The sequence below is a fragment of the Anarhichas minor genome, unplaced genomic scaffold (assembly GCF_050575085.1).
Source record: "Anarhichas minor isolate MPS153535 unplaced genomic scaffold, ASM5057508v1 ptg000033l, whole genome shotgun sequence".
Classification (NCBI taxonomy): domain Eukaryota; kingdom Metazoa; phylum Chordata; class Actinopteri; order Perciformes; family Anarhichadidae; genus Anarhichas; species Anarhichas minor.
The window spans coordinates 10,878,952-10,891,297 of record NW_027466479.1 but is presented as its reverse complement, the minus strand read 5'-3'; the positions used below and the strand labels follow the sequence as shown (position 1 = coordinate 10,891,297).

The following is a 12,346-nucleotide window of genomic DNA, read 5'->3' as shown; positions in this document are numbered from 1 at the left end:
CCTTTCAGTTTGTGTGGAAATAATTTTATCGTGAGCTTGACCTCTTCTGCACAGGAGTGATTAAAGTAACTTAGGTTAGGGTGCCTTTAGGGACAAACAGTTACATGTCATTAATAAAAAATGTCACCGTGACTATTGTAGATTTGGGAAAATAAATTGCTTCATATAACAATATTTCACAGGTAGAGACTTTATATATAGAGTATATATATATATGACTTATGTGTTATGTAGGACAAAGTAGGCTTATTAGCAGTTTGACCACTTTAGTCACGATCATATAACTAGAAGCCCCTGCATGAACTTGCAACATTAGTGGCGAGCCGTGATCGTATAGTGGTTAGTACTCTGCGTTGTGGCCGCAGCAACCCCGGTTCGAATCCGGGTCACGGCAGTCTGTTTTCAAAAAAACAAACGCAAAAACAATATTGTTCATGGAACTGATACCTCCATTGAACAAAGACTCTCATAAGAAACACTTTCCCGAACACCTACAAACCACTTTTACGCAACTTTCACTACCTGTATTGATTCCATTCATTAATCACGATTTACATGTGATTATCAGAACTTAAAACTCAAGGTCCTAAAATGTACAGGTAATATTAAATAGATCTTAGTCATTTATAATAGCCTGTTTGTATGGACTAAATAAATAGCTGGTCAATTCCAGTACAGTCTCGATGACGTGTAGTCTCGCGATAATACCCCTGAAATCCCGTCCAAGAAACCAACCAGGAAGCGAATGGCGGAAATTTAGATCCACCTCACGCTTGCAGCTAGCAGTTACTGGGCAGACCCGTTTTCTTCTTGAATGGAGAGGCCAGCCGAGTAGACAGCAGATGCTTTCAGCTAAACAAACGGTGGACGGCTTTGAAGAACCAATGTCGTCGCGTCTGACGAGCGTTACCCGGCAGAACCGGTGAAGCGAATGGACGGAGAGCCGAGCCGAGCGGACTGACAACCTGACAGATTAAGTGAAACACCGGGTAGGTTTCACGTTGACATCTGGATTCTACTTTCAATATACATCACAACATATGAGAGAAAAACAAGTATACAACCTTTTAATCTGGCGCCTTGTAAAGACTCCAGCAGTAACTGGTCAAAGTGTTCACAATAGATCGGATAGATTAAAATAGCAGCTGCTAAAACCTATTTGAATATGTTTTTTGATCACCCGAAGCGGTGTTTATAGTGTAAAATATTGAAATGTGTATGAGCATGTTCTTACACTAAAAGAGCTGTTTTAATGCATGTTGTCAAACATCTGAGAAACAGTGTATACAATATGTCAGTTTGGGGAAAGGCCATTTCCTATTTAAACATAACAAAGCCACGAGACAAAGCCACATTCATAGAGCAATTATTTTTTGCTGGAGTGGAAGAACTTGACTTGCCTGCAAAGAGCCCTGACCTCAGTCCCATCCAACACATTTTGGATGAATTTAATGACCACTGCGAGCCAGGCCTTATCCCCCCCGATATCAGTGGTCATCCTCTCAGGCTTTTGTGGCAGAATGGGAGCAAATGCCTGCAGCCAGGCTCCAAAATCTAGTGGAACACCGTCCCAGAAGAGAGAAGGCTATGACCGTAGCATATTGATGCACATGGTTGTGGAACGAAGTCTTCAACAGTCACATATGGTGGTGACTGTGCAGATGTGTGCAGATGTGTGCCATGTAGTGTTGTTTCATTTCTCAGATGGTAAGTCGGTAGTTAGTCAGTGTTAAGAGGAGAGGCCTCTGCCAGCTGATGAAGACTCTGCATTCTTTAACAATACACAGTCAGCATTGATTGCTGGATGAGCCTCGTACTCCACACTAACCCTCTGTCGATGACTCCTCATTTGCAGACATATGGCCCTGCTCCTCGGCTAGCCGAGGGAGACGTCCGTGACGAGACGACGAAGCCAGCATCATGTTCCTGAAAGCATCTTTCACCAGCCTGATCGTGGGCGTGTTTGTGGTGTACGTGCTCCACACCTGCTGGGTGATGTACGGGATAGTGTACACTAAACCCTGCGACAGCCCCAAAGGCGACAACTGTATCGCACCCTTCCTGGCAGGGGACCCAAAACTACAGGTCAGTACTGTGGAGGGGATGGGTGGTCGCACTGCTCACTTTTGAATCCGGTATGTTTGAGCTTCAACTGTCTGTGTGGGTGGTTTGGTTTAATTGGCCAGGTTAGGAACAAGGCTGGTAGTATACTGTATATATGTAATAATACCTGTAAAATCTCTCTGTGTGTACTCAGTTGAGTATCTACACTGCACTGCGGCCCGATGCAGAGGGAGGACATACTTTGATCCACAGAGAGGAAATATTTGATGTCAACAGCAAGTTTGAGAGGTTGGTGTCACTCTTAGAATAGAAAAGTAATAAAGTAACAAGCGTGAGGCGTCTCTGTCCTCAGATCTGATCAGTTAACTCAGATGCTGCATTGGCAGACATCAGACATATTCTGATATACAATACATGTGAAAAAAATACCATCCTGCCTTTCTTCCTCTTCCTCTCTTTTTGCTCCAGGATAGTAAATGTCTCTCTCCCTAAGAAGACCCGCAACAATGGAACTTTGTACGCACTGGTATTTGTCCATCAAGCGGGCGTCACGCCGTGGCAGGATCCACGACAGGTCCACTTGGTGGCTCAGCTCACCGCATACATGGTCCCTAAACCGGCGGAAATCTCTTTGATATCCGGAGAGGATCAAATACAGGTACTGAGTTGTTCACGTTTTCTGAATGAAGCGTGTGTAAGGGCATGGGGAGGAGCTTAAGGTAGCTACTTCAATGTTTCAATTAACTGTCACTATATGTTTATAATATATTTTTTTAGAACATGTAGTATCTGTATCTTATCAGTATAGATACAGAAGAGTGTAGTTACAAGAGAGTACACTTACTTTTGTCTGTGTGACCACACAGGGGGAGAAAGAAGAAGCCCAGCAGAAGAAACGTGTCGGTAACCCTGCAGCAGGGGGTGGAGCTGGTACCGCTTCCACAGCCGATGACCCGGTCTCCCACTGGCGCACCCGCCTGACGCTCAACGTTGTCGCAGACCACTTCCTGTTCGACAAAGAAAACCTACCGAGCGATGTGCACAGATACCTCCGAGTGTAAGACAGCGAATACAGAAACAGACGCATGCAACACCCTCTGAGAATTATGTTAAACACGATACATACGGGTGTATTTTTTTTTTAAGCATGCTTTGAATGGATTACACAGACTTTAATTAGGACCCAGAGCCATCAGATATTTTTGTTTTTCAGATTCCAAAATGGTAAGAAGATGGTTTATCTACCTCTGCTGTTTGTTGATGAGCTCAGCAACCGCGTCAAGGACCTTAAGGTAAGCTTCTACATTCAAATACATATTATGACGCATTTACCAAATAAATTCCGATGTCGTGAACATTTAACCCACATGACTGATCAGCTGTTTTTGCTGTCGCCGTCTTCTTAGATATTACTATAACGTGTGAATGCTTGTTTTCCTCTCCAGGCAACATGAAACATGGCGAATACGAGCTGACATGAAAGAACAATATAAACTTGTTCAATTGAAAGAAATTCCTTAAGACCCCTCTCCATTGTTCTATCACACATGGGTTAGTTGGATGGCCAAGGCGACTTGTTTTGTTGTTTGCCTATAGCGCCAACTTCTGATCGCACTACGCTGCAGCTGAGTTTATTCATTCCCAACCAGTTCATGGATGTGCGTCTAATTCGCTTTTCTTCTTTCGCGACATTTCAAAAGTTAAAATTTGCGTGACAATTGAATGGAAACATGGCTACTGTACACATTAGCCCAATAAGTCAAGAATGAACTGCTTCCTGCCTCAGGATAATATAACGTCAAAGCTTAATGTCTCACCTGAATATCACAGAGGCCATTACACATCTAAAGATACTATCTCTATAAAATGAGCTGATGTTGATCTGTTACTTCACATATTAACTTTAAAGAGTGTGTGTGTGCGTGTGTGGTTGTAGGAGATCAACAGTACCTCCAAGGAGCTCCCTCTGACCATCTCCTACGACTCCATCTCTCTGGGGAGGCTACGATTCTGGATCCACATGCAAGACGCTGTTTTCTCTCTGCAGCAGTTCGGTTAGTTAATCATCTCTATCTCTCTGTCTGTCTCACACACACACACAGTCTAGAAGCCCTGCACTCTAACACCACCTAAATATTTGTTTGTCGACATGTGTGTGTGTTGCAGGTTTCACAGAAAAGGATTCTGATGAGATTAAAGGAATCTTTGTGGATACCAACCTGTACTTCCTGGCTCTGACCTTCCTTGTAGCTGCCTTCCATGTAAGTCTTCACCACATGACGCAGGATTTTCACTTGACATGAAAGCATGTGAATATATTTCTGATTAGACATGTTGGATTTTCTTCGTCTAGATACCTCCATAATAAAAAAACGAAAAGAACACTGATCATGAGCGGTCAACAATAAACTGTAGCGTGACAAATGTACGTTCGTGTCTTTTTTGCTTTTTCAGCTCCTCTTCGACTTCCTGGCATTCAAGAACGACATCAGCTTCTGGAAGCAGAAGAAAAGCATGGTGGGAATGTCCAGCAAAGCAGGTAGGCGACTTTGCTCTCATGAAAAACACAATATTGGATGGGAAACAAATGCAGAACCGATGGCAAAGTTAGGAAAACTATAAACGGGTTGTGGCTGATTTGAATAGAGCGTTGCAGTACAGTGTGTGTAACACTCGTGAATCTATAAGAAACCCGGCATCAGCAGTGTGTTGCAGTCGGTTCTGCTTCCGTCTGCTCAGTAAAACAGCAACAGAGTGAGAGATGCTCTTGAGGTATTGGAAGGAATTGGCCATCTGCAAAATGCTGTTCAGCAATATTTTGCCCCACAGCTGTGTGAGCAAGAAGCCTGTACTTCTAATTATTCTCCTCCACTGGCACGGTGCTGTACAGCTTTGGCACGATGAGACAACTTCATTTATGGATTTTTAAAGTAGAAAATGCAGGAACATCAGAGTGGATAGAATATTATGGAGCATAACTCTGGAAATACATCAGCATGTTGGAACACCACCGAGAACAGGTATCAGTTGCTGTGCTAAGAGCAATCCATATAAAGTCTGGACCAAATAATTCAACAGCAATGTCAGTAACATTTAGTGTTTTGTTGTCCAGTGCTGTGGCGATGCTTCAGCACCATCGTGGTTTTCCTCTACTTGTTTGACCAGCAGACCAGCCTGCTTGTCCTCATACCGGCTGGTGTCGGCTCCATCATTGAAGTAAGTACACACAGACTGGACACACACGCTATTAAATACCCCCCCCCCCCCCCCCCAACATCTTGATGATTAACACATAATATTCTATATTCTGTGTGGGGTTTTTTTTCGTTGCAGGTGTGGAAAGTGAAGAAGGCCCTTAAGATACAGGTTTCCTGGAAAGGAGGCAAACCAACATTCCTGGTGAGGGTGTGTGTGTGGGTGTGTGTGTGCAACTGGTTGATCTTCTTTTCGCTATTGTTTCATTAAATTGCAAAAAGCAACACTTATGATATGCCTTGTTGTGAATTTAAATTGTGTGCTAGGAGTTCATTTGTGTGTGTTTTTCTTTAATGTGGAACAGTTTGGGAAATTGGATGAATCGGAGAGGAGAACAGAGGAGTACGATACTCTGGTAAGACACAACAGACTCCCGCGTGCACAGACTATACAATGTAATAAACCAAACCACACTGGGACACATAGACTGGCTGTAACTGGATGCACACTTACTGTATGTTGTGTTCTTTTCCGTAGGCCATGAAGTATCTCTCATACCTCCTCTACCCGATGTGTATTGGAGGGGCTGTGTATGCGCTAATATTTCAACGCTATAAGAGGTCTGTGTGTGTGTGTGTGTATCATAAGATGATTACTAATGTGATGCCGATCAAGTCTCACCAGTCATCATCTCCTTTTTGTTTCTCGTCCCTGTTTTAGTTGGTACTCGTGGCTCATCAACAGTTTGGTTAATGGTAAGCTCTTTTTAAACTTGAACACAGTAAAACCCCGTTCACGAATGTACTATTAACAGTATTAGAATTACAAGTCCATTACCTCATTGTAACATGTTCTTGATGGTTCCAGGTGTATATGCTTTTGGCTTCCTCTTCATGCTTCCTCAATTGTTTGTCAACTATAAGGTCAGTTTATCATGATTAATGTGTGTGTGTGTGTGTGTGTGTGTGTGGTCTTACTTTTCATAAAAATGTACAATGTGGCAATGGAATAAATACACTTATCATAAAGCCATCTTCAAAATGTGTGCCGCGCCTCACATCTTAAGAGAAAACAATAATAAGTGCTACATGTAATGTTTAAGGGTACAGGTCCCTTGTGGAGTTTCCTGGATCTCCAGATCTTACAGGAAAATGTGCCGGCTGAAGCATGAAATTGTTCAGATATTTGCCTGAAAGTTAGCAACATTTCATTTAATGTACTGGTTGTTTTTTTTTGTCTTTCAAACATCCCACTGACCAAATATGTTTAATTTAACAGCTGAAATCTGTGGCCCACCTGCCCTGGAAAGCCTTCATGTACAAGGTAAGAGCAGGACTCGGGACAATCACCAAAATATCAGCTTATAATCGTGGTCTTCTGTAACGGATCATTTGACAAATACTGAATTACGTTTGATACAACAACCAGTTTTCCGCATTATTTTCAAATGTTAAATCGATTATTTAATTTAAGTCACTGTCACTGCATAGCCTTGTTAGTGATTAGTTATGTTTTTAATTGATTGATATTGGTTTATTTTTTTTTCTTTGCCAGGCATTCAACACCTTCATCGACGACGTGTTTGCTTTCATCATCACGATGCCAACGTCACACAGACTGGCCTGTTTCAGGGATGATGTGGTGTTTCTCATTTACCTCTACCAGAGATGGTACACACACACACACACACACACACACACACACACACACACACACACACACACACACACACACACACACACACACACACACACATCACACAGATTCCTACATCACCAACAAAACACAACAGCTTTCTAACCTCAAATTGTCTCCCCTCCCTCAGGCTCTACCCAGTGGATAAAACAAGAATAAATGAATATGGAGTTTCTTACGACGAAAAAAAACCCAAAGGAAAGCCTCACAAGGACTAGTGACCTGGTACCTGCATGTTTCCTCTTCAGTCCACTGGTATCCACTGACTGGTCCGGGTCAGTTGGTATCATCTGAGCTGGGTTACCGGGTCCAGAGGAATCTGGTCAGTTAGTTGTAAACGGACCCGGTCGATCAACATCCTTGTGGTTCTTGTCTGTTTTTACTCCCTCCCAAAGTGTTGAAAGGTCAACATCAGCTTATCTGCCTTCTTCTGCAGTCAGGAGAGGAATTATTTAGTTTTGCAGCGTGCGGCGGGACATGAAGATCAATAACATAAACCTCTAAACCGTTTCAGACTGAGGCGACAACCTGGAAAACACCTGTTTGTGATTGGTGTGAAAGGCCGGCACACTGTTCACGACTATGACCGTGTGTACCGCGGGTCAGACTCTACTCAGCTCTGGTATGAAAGAGTACACCGACGACTTCAGTAAAGTCAGCATTTCCTGTTCAAACACCACGTGATTCCACAAAGCCAGTCCCACCCCAGCTCCATACTGTTAATATCACTGACGTAAAGTATGATTCACGATTGGGGAGGCATTCCTATTTTAAGATGAAAACATCTCTTGACGATCACTGTAAATATCGTATTTTCAGAATTATAATTGCAATGTCAAACATTTATAATTTAAAACATTTTGTGTTTACAAATTCAAGTTAACTTGCAGTGAGCGTTTTGATAACAACCTGGTTCAGACTACTTTGAAGAACTCGTATCTAAATACATTGATTTTCCATATTTTTATTATACAAGCGCAAAGTCTGATACATCAGAGCTTTCAGAACAATCCGTAAGTGGATGTGCTGTTAGCTCGGTTAATTATTCCTGATGCAGAATTTGAGGGATTTTTCTATAATAATGTTAAAACATTGCTCAGTGAAAAGACTCTTAGAAAGTATGAATGTGTAGTCGTTTCAAATTTTTTTTTTTTGTATCCCAAATTATAATTTTGGACAAAGCAAACATGTTTTAACCCTGGGACAAATTCCAGAGTGACAGACCCTGTTTACCCTTCCTGTTAAAGTGAGATAGAGGAGTGCAGGGATGACTAAACGAGAGAAGTATCTATTGACCCGTTTTATATCGTTGAAGACGTTCAAATATATTAAGCTTGTGTTAAGCACAGACTTTATTTCAGGCATCTAACCAAAAAACTAATTCAAGCAACCATTGACTTCAAGACGAGGGAACTAGAAGTGCAACATTTTAAGAGCTATAATGTACTTTCCAGCTATGTGATGGCTGTAGCAAGTGAAAATATACTGCCTGTCATTACACTATAACAAAGGAGGGTACTCCTCAAAGCCATACTGTGCTTTCCATCGACTCTAGTTTTGTAGTTTTACCTGCTTGAGTATTTTTTACATATCGGGGCCAAGAAGATTTGTTGGTGCCAAATGTGAGAATGATTCTTTAAACTGTTGGCGAGCTTTGTAAATGATCCATCTGATGTTTTAAATAGACACCGACGTTGTGAAGGAAACAGTAAATGGTAAGACTTGAGGAAAGTATTACTACATTTGGATTTACAGTCACATCTTTGATTTTTCTGCCATAGTTCTAATGTTGTGTTTTTTTTTTTTTGTTTTTTTTTATGTAAAGATACATTAGATCTGTGCACAAAGATCAAGGTTCTCTGTTCCTGTTTAAATGAGACAAGGCAAGATTTGCCGGAAAATCGCCTTGAAATGTTTTTGTGATGATTGTGTTTTTGATTGTGATTTAATAAAATTGTCGACTGACCATGTTGTTTGCATTGGATTTAAAGCCTCTTGACCTGTTTCTTGTATCTTATTCACAGTTTTGGCTTTTAAGTGATAACAGCAAGAAACTACACAAAGCACACAGAAACTTACACAGTATACGATTTCTAATTATATATGGTACCTCCAGATGTTTGATAGAATGCTCTATATGTATATATTCAGATCTTTTTTGGTACAACTAACAAACTCGACTTAAAACTGTCCAGATTAATTTAGCTGTATTTAAATAAAACATACAATTACATTAGGATAAAATATAGTATATATTGGAAGATAAATAAAGAATAAATGGTGTGAATTGGCCTTGGAAAGACACCTATTTATAAAAGAAAAATTGCAAATATATAGAATAAAATTAATTATATTTCTGGTTATTTAATTGTAGATGGGTTTTTATTGTGTGTAATTGTTTTCAACTTAGCAGAACATCTATAAATGTTAAATTCAGTGGAGCAAAGCTACACTATTCTAATACGGACTCATTTGGTTTACGTCTGTCGTCACGTTGTGTGCGTGCTTACGTAAGAGCATCCCTGACGCGGCGTATATATAATGAGCGCGCGCCCTGCTCCGTCCCTTTTTCGCTACAGGAAACAAACGTGCCTAAAGGTGCTCGGTTCTTCACCAGAAGCTAAGGCCCTCAATCCGGCGACTAGCACCGTCAAATTTAGGCATCCACCGCGACGAACATAAAATCCAACATCTACAATGGCCTCCGTGTCCGAACTCGCCTGCATTTACTCCGCTCTGATCCTCCACGACGATGAAGTTACCGTCACCGTAAGTGTCCCGGTTTATCCCCGACATACCGGCCGATACTCATTAACTGCACCCGTGGAAGTATTGTGCTATTGGTGAAATCCCTGAATGACAAAGCGGAGACAGTAATGATGCTATTAATACAACTGTATATGAATATGTCTGTTTAAATACAATTACGATGTTTAGATGCTTTAAGTCCCAACTACCGGCTAAAATGGCGGCACGCTTCTTGCTTACGGGCCACGTTTCTGTATCGGGACAGTTGTTGACTGTGTTTTGTGTTGTGACCTCCATGAATAGTATCTAACGTACAACATCTGGCTTTAGTGTTAACTCGGCACAGTTTAGCTCCGTCTACCGCTCACATGACAGGTGCTAGCTAACGCACATTCTGAGATAGTGAATCTCCACAACATGCTTTAACTCGAGGAGGGCTAACTTGTTACCGTGAAAAGTGCGGCAGTTTGGTGTAACGTTGTCGTGTTACCCCACTCTAGTTTGTCTGCTTGTTACATGGTTGTCTAACGTTATCCTGACAGGTTTGGTGCATGTGGATGCTGCACAACATCCAGATGTGAAAATCGCTGTTTAGATTAAGACCTAGCATGCTATACTTTCAAAGTAGCCATCTGTTTCTGTTAATTCAGCATCACTCTGTGTCAATAACGACCAGAAAGTTACAGGAGTGGAATAGTTAAACTATATGATATTAATGTGATGCAGTAACAGAAGACTGCTCGCTCCTAACTTGTGATTTCGATATTGTATACTGATGATGTTCATAAAGTCAATACTGGTTATTTAAGGATGCGTGGAGTAGATTTTCTAACTGCTGTTTTGTGTGTCTGCAGGAGGACAAGCTGAATGCTCTGATCAAGGCCGCTGGAGTCACCGTGGAGCCCTTCTGGCCAAGTCTGTTTGCCAAGGTGAGAGAAAAACTTTGTTTGGGAGGGATCAAATCAATAGGATGGAGAAGTGTCTGTTGCTTTCTTAAAATCTCAAGTGTCCACAGCAGTTCAATCAACTATGAAATCTACCGTTGACTGTGTTGCATCAGCACAGCCTTTGCAGAATAGTGTGCTCTCCATAAGAACAATAGGGTCATGCCTATTGTTTGTGTTGGTCTGTGCGCTATTCCCCACTGACCTGTAAATGTTGTCGTTTCCTAGGCTCTGTCCAGCATCGACATCGGCAGCCTGATCTGCAACGTTGGCGCTGGAGGTGGAGCTCCAGCTGGAGCACCTGCTGCTGGAGCCGCTGTCGCCGTGTCTGGTGGTGACGCCCCAGGTAACTAGGCGTTAATACTGGGAACAAGTGGCTTTAGATGGGCTCGACAGTCAAATGCTCCTGATGGTTTATTGTCTAATACAGCAACGCTAAAGTGGGATACACTTAATGATTTTGTGGACTATAATTTTAGTCACGCGCTGTACTTGTGAGCCTTAAACAAGCACGTGACTTGATTGAGGAGTAGAGATGGGAACAGTTTGGTAACTAAAGTGTTGGAGCATGGCCTTTTTATTAATTTAGTACTGGTCTGGTTAAGGCCTGTTCAAAGTGATGCCGACATGAAACGTTTTCTCATTTCAAAATCCTTCCCATAACAGAACCCAGCTGAACTATAATCTCTTAAGGCGTTTGTGAAGAGCTGAGCTCAAGCCAATGTTTTTGAATTGTCTGAGATCAGAGCTTTGGGTAGTTTGTATTTGTCAGGACTTTGTTAACCTTTCCTATGTTTACCTTACAGCCAAGGAGGAGGAGAAGAAAGAGGAGAAGAAGGACGAGTCCGAGGAGTCAGACGACGACATGGGATTCGGTCTTTTTGATTAAAAAGATGGTTTTGTAAGAAAACACAATAAAAGATCATTTAAAAAAAGACTCCTGCCTTGTCTTACCGTCTGTTCTCCTCCCTCTGGCACAGACACTTTAACATGTTACAGCTGCACTAGATTATAGCCCTGTCGCTTAACTGACTCAATCACTTTTTTTAAAATCTAAACTTCCTAAAGTGGCCTAAATCCTTGTCCAACATGCTGCAGCGCTTTGCTTTTATAATCTGCTTGAACTCGGCTGCTTTTATTAAATGATGCCATGTTTTCTCCGAGTAAATGAACTTTTTAAACTCAACTGATGGTCTGCCTCCTAACGGCCAGCAGTAACGCTGTGACTGATGTCAGCTACGAGTCCCCGGAAAGAAGCTGGTGGAGTGGACTTGTTTTGAGCTACTGGGAGCTTAAGTTGACATCAACCAACAAAAAGTCATAGTATGTCTTAAAAAGGCAAAAAATTTAGTGTCATGTAATAAAGTTGGAGTATATCGCGTCTAGAAATGTCATGAAAAAGTAATCCATACCATAACTCCAAAAATGTCATTAAAGTGTCGTTTTTTTTTTTAATCATTAAAAATTCACAGTATGGCATGTCTAAAAAATATGAAAAATACCAAATTAGTGTAAAAAAATGTAATAAATAAAGTCAGAGTATAGTATGTCGGAAAAGGTTGTAGTGTAGTTTGAAAATTTAATCGTATGGTAGGTCATAAAGTCAGTCTAGTATGTTGGAGAGAAAAAAAGTCATTTATAACCTGCTACTGCTAAATAATGAAATAAATATAATCTCAATTGTTTCATTTCTGTACATG

The 12,346-nt window shown here is 41.4% G+C and overlaps 2 protein-coding genes and 1 non-coding gene across 3 annotated transcripts; all 3 read left to right on the top strand.

The window, feature by feature from the left end:
* Positions 1–322: 322 nt before the first annotated feature.
* On the top strand, positions 323–394 carry trnah-gug (transfer RNA histidin (anticodon GUG)). The gene has a single exon. It is a non-coding gene; the product is annotated as a tRNA-His (tRNA).
* Positions 395–722: 328 nt separating this feature from the next.
* Positions 723–8,938, top strand: clptm1l (CLPTM1 like). The gene is made up of 18 exons (XM_076105528.1): positions 723–989; positions 1,856–2,085; positions 2,258–2,352; positions 2,533–2,722; positions 2,931–3,121; positions 3,278–3,356; positions 4,001–4,118; positions 4,231–4,325; positions 4,519–4,603; positions 5,177–5,280; positions 5,398–5,463; positions 5,624–5,674; positions 5,797–5,879; positions 5,980–6,014; positions 6,127–6,182; positions 6,538–6,582; positions 6,814–6,929; positions 7,085–8,938. Exons 2-18 carry the CDS (start codon positions 1,921–1,923, stop codon positions 7,170–7,172), a joined length of 1,662 nt encoding a protein of 553 aa, XP_075961643.1. The 5' UTR covers positions 723–989; positions 1,856–1,920; the 3' UTR covers positions 7,173–8,938.
* Positions 8,939–9,511: 573 nt separating this feature from the next.
* rplp1 (ribosomal protein lateral stalk subunit P1) lies at positions 9,512–12,334 on the top strand. The gene is made up of 4 exons (XM_076105529.1): positions 9,512–9,723; positions 10,557–10,631; positions 10,875–10,992; positions 11,453–12,334. The coding sequence occupies exons 1-4, from the start codon at positions 9,652–9,654 to the stop codon at positions 11,533–11,535; spliced, it is 348 nt and encodes a 115-aa protein (XP_075961644.1). The 5' UTR covers positions 9,512–9,651; the 3' UTR covers positions 11,536–12,334.
* The last annotated feature ends 12 nt before the right edge of the window (positions 12,335–12,346 follow it).

What these genes read in the sequence shown, in the direction of transcription:
- rplp1 (XM_076105529.1), top strand. Translation starts at nt 9,652, where the DNA reads ATGGCCTCCGTGTCCGAACTCGCCTGCATTTACTCCGCTCTGATCCTC. An exon ending in GGCCAAGTCTGTTTGCCAAG is followed by an intron (nt 10,632 to 10,874) that starts GTGAGAGAAAAA and finishes GTCGTTTCCTAG; the next exon opens with GCTCTGTCCAGCATCGACAT. An exon ending in GTCTGGTGGTGACGCCCCAG is followed by an intron (nt 10,993 to 11,452) that starts GTAACTAGGCGT and finishes TTTACCTTACAG; the next exon opens with CCAAGGAGGAGGAGAAGAAA.
- clptm1l (XM_076105528.1), top strand. Translation starts at nt 1,921, where the DNA reads ATGTTCCTGAAAGCATCTTTCACCAGCCTGATCGTGGGCGTGTTTGTG. An exon ending in CCGGAGAGGATCAAATACAG is followed by an intron (nt 2,723 to 2,930) that starts GTACTGAGTTGT and finishes GTGACCACACAG; the next exon opens with GGGGAGAAAGAAGAAGCCCA. An exon ending in ATATTTCAACGCTATAAGAG is followed by an intron (nt 5,880 to 5,979) that starts GTCTGTGTGTGT and finishes TCCCTGTTTTAG; the next exon opens with TTGGTACTCGTGGCTCATCA.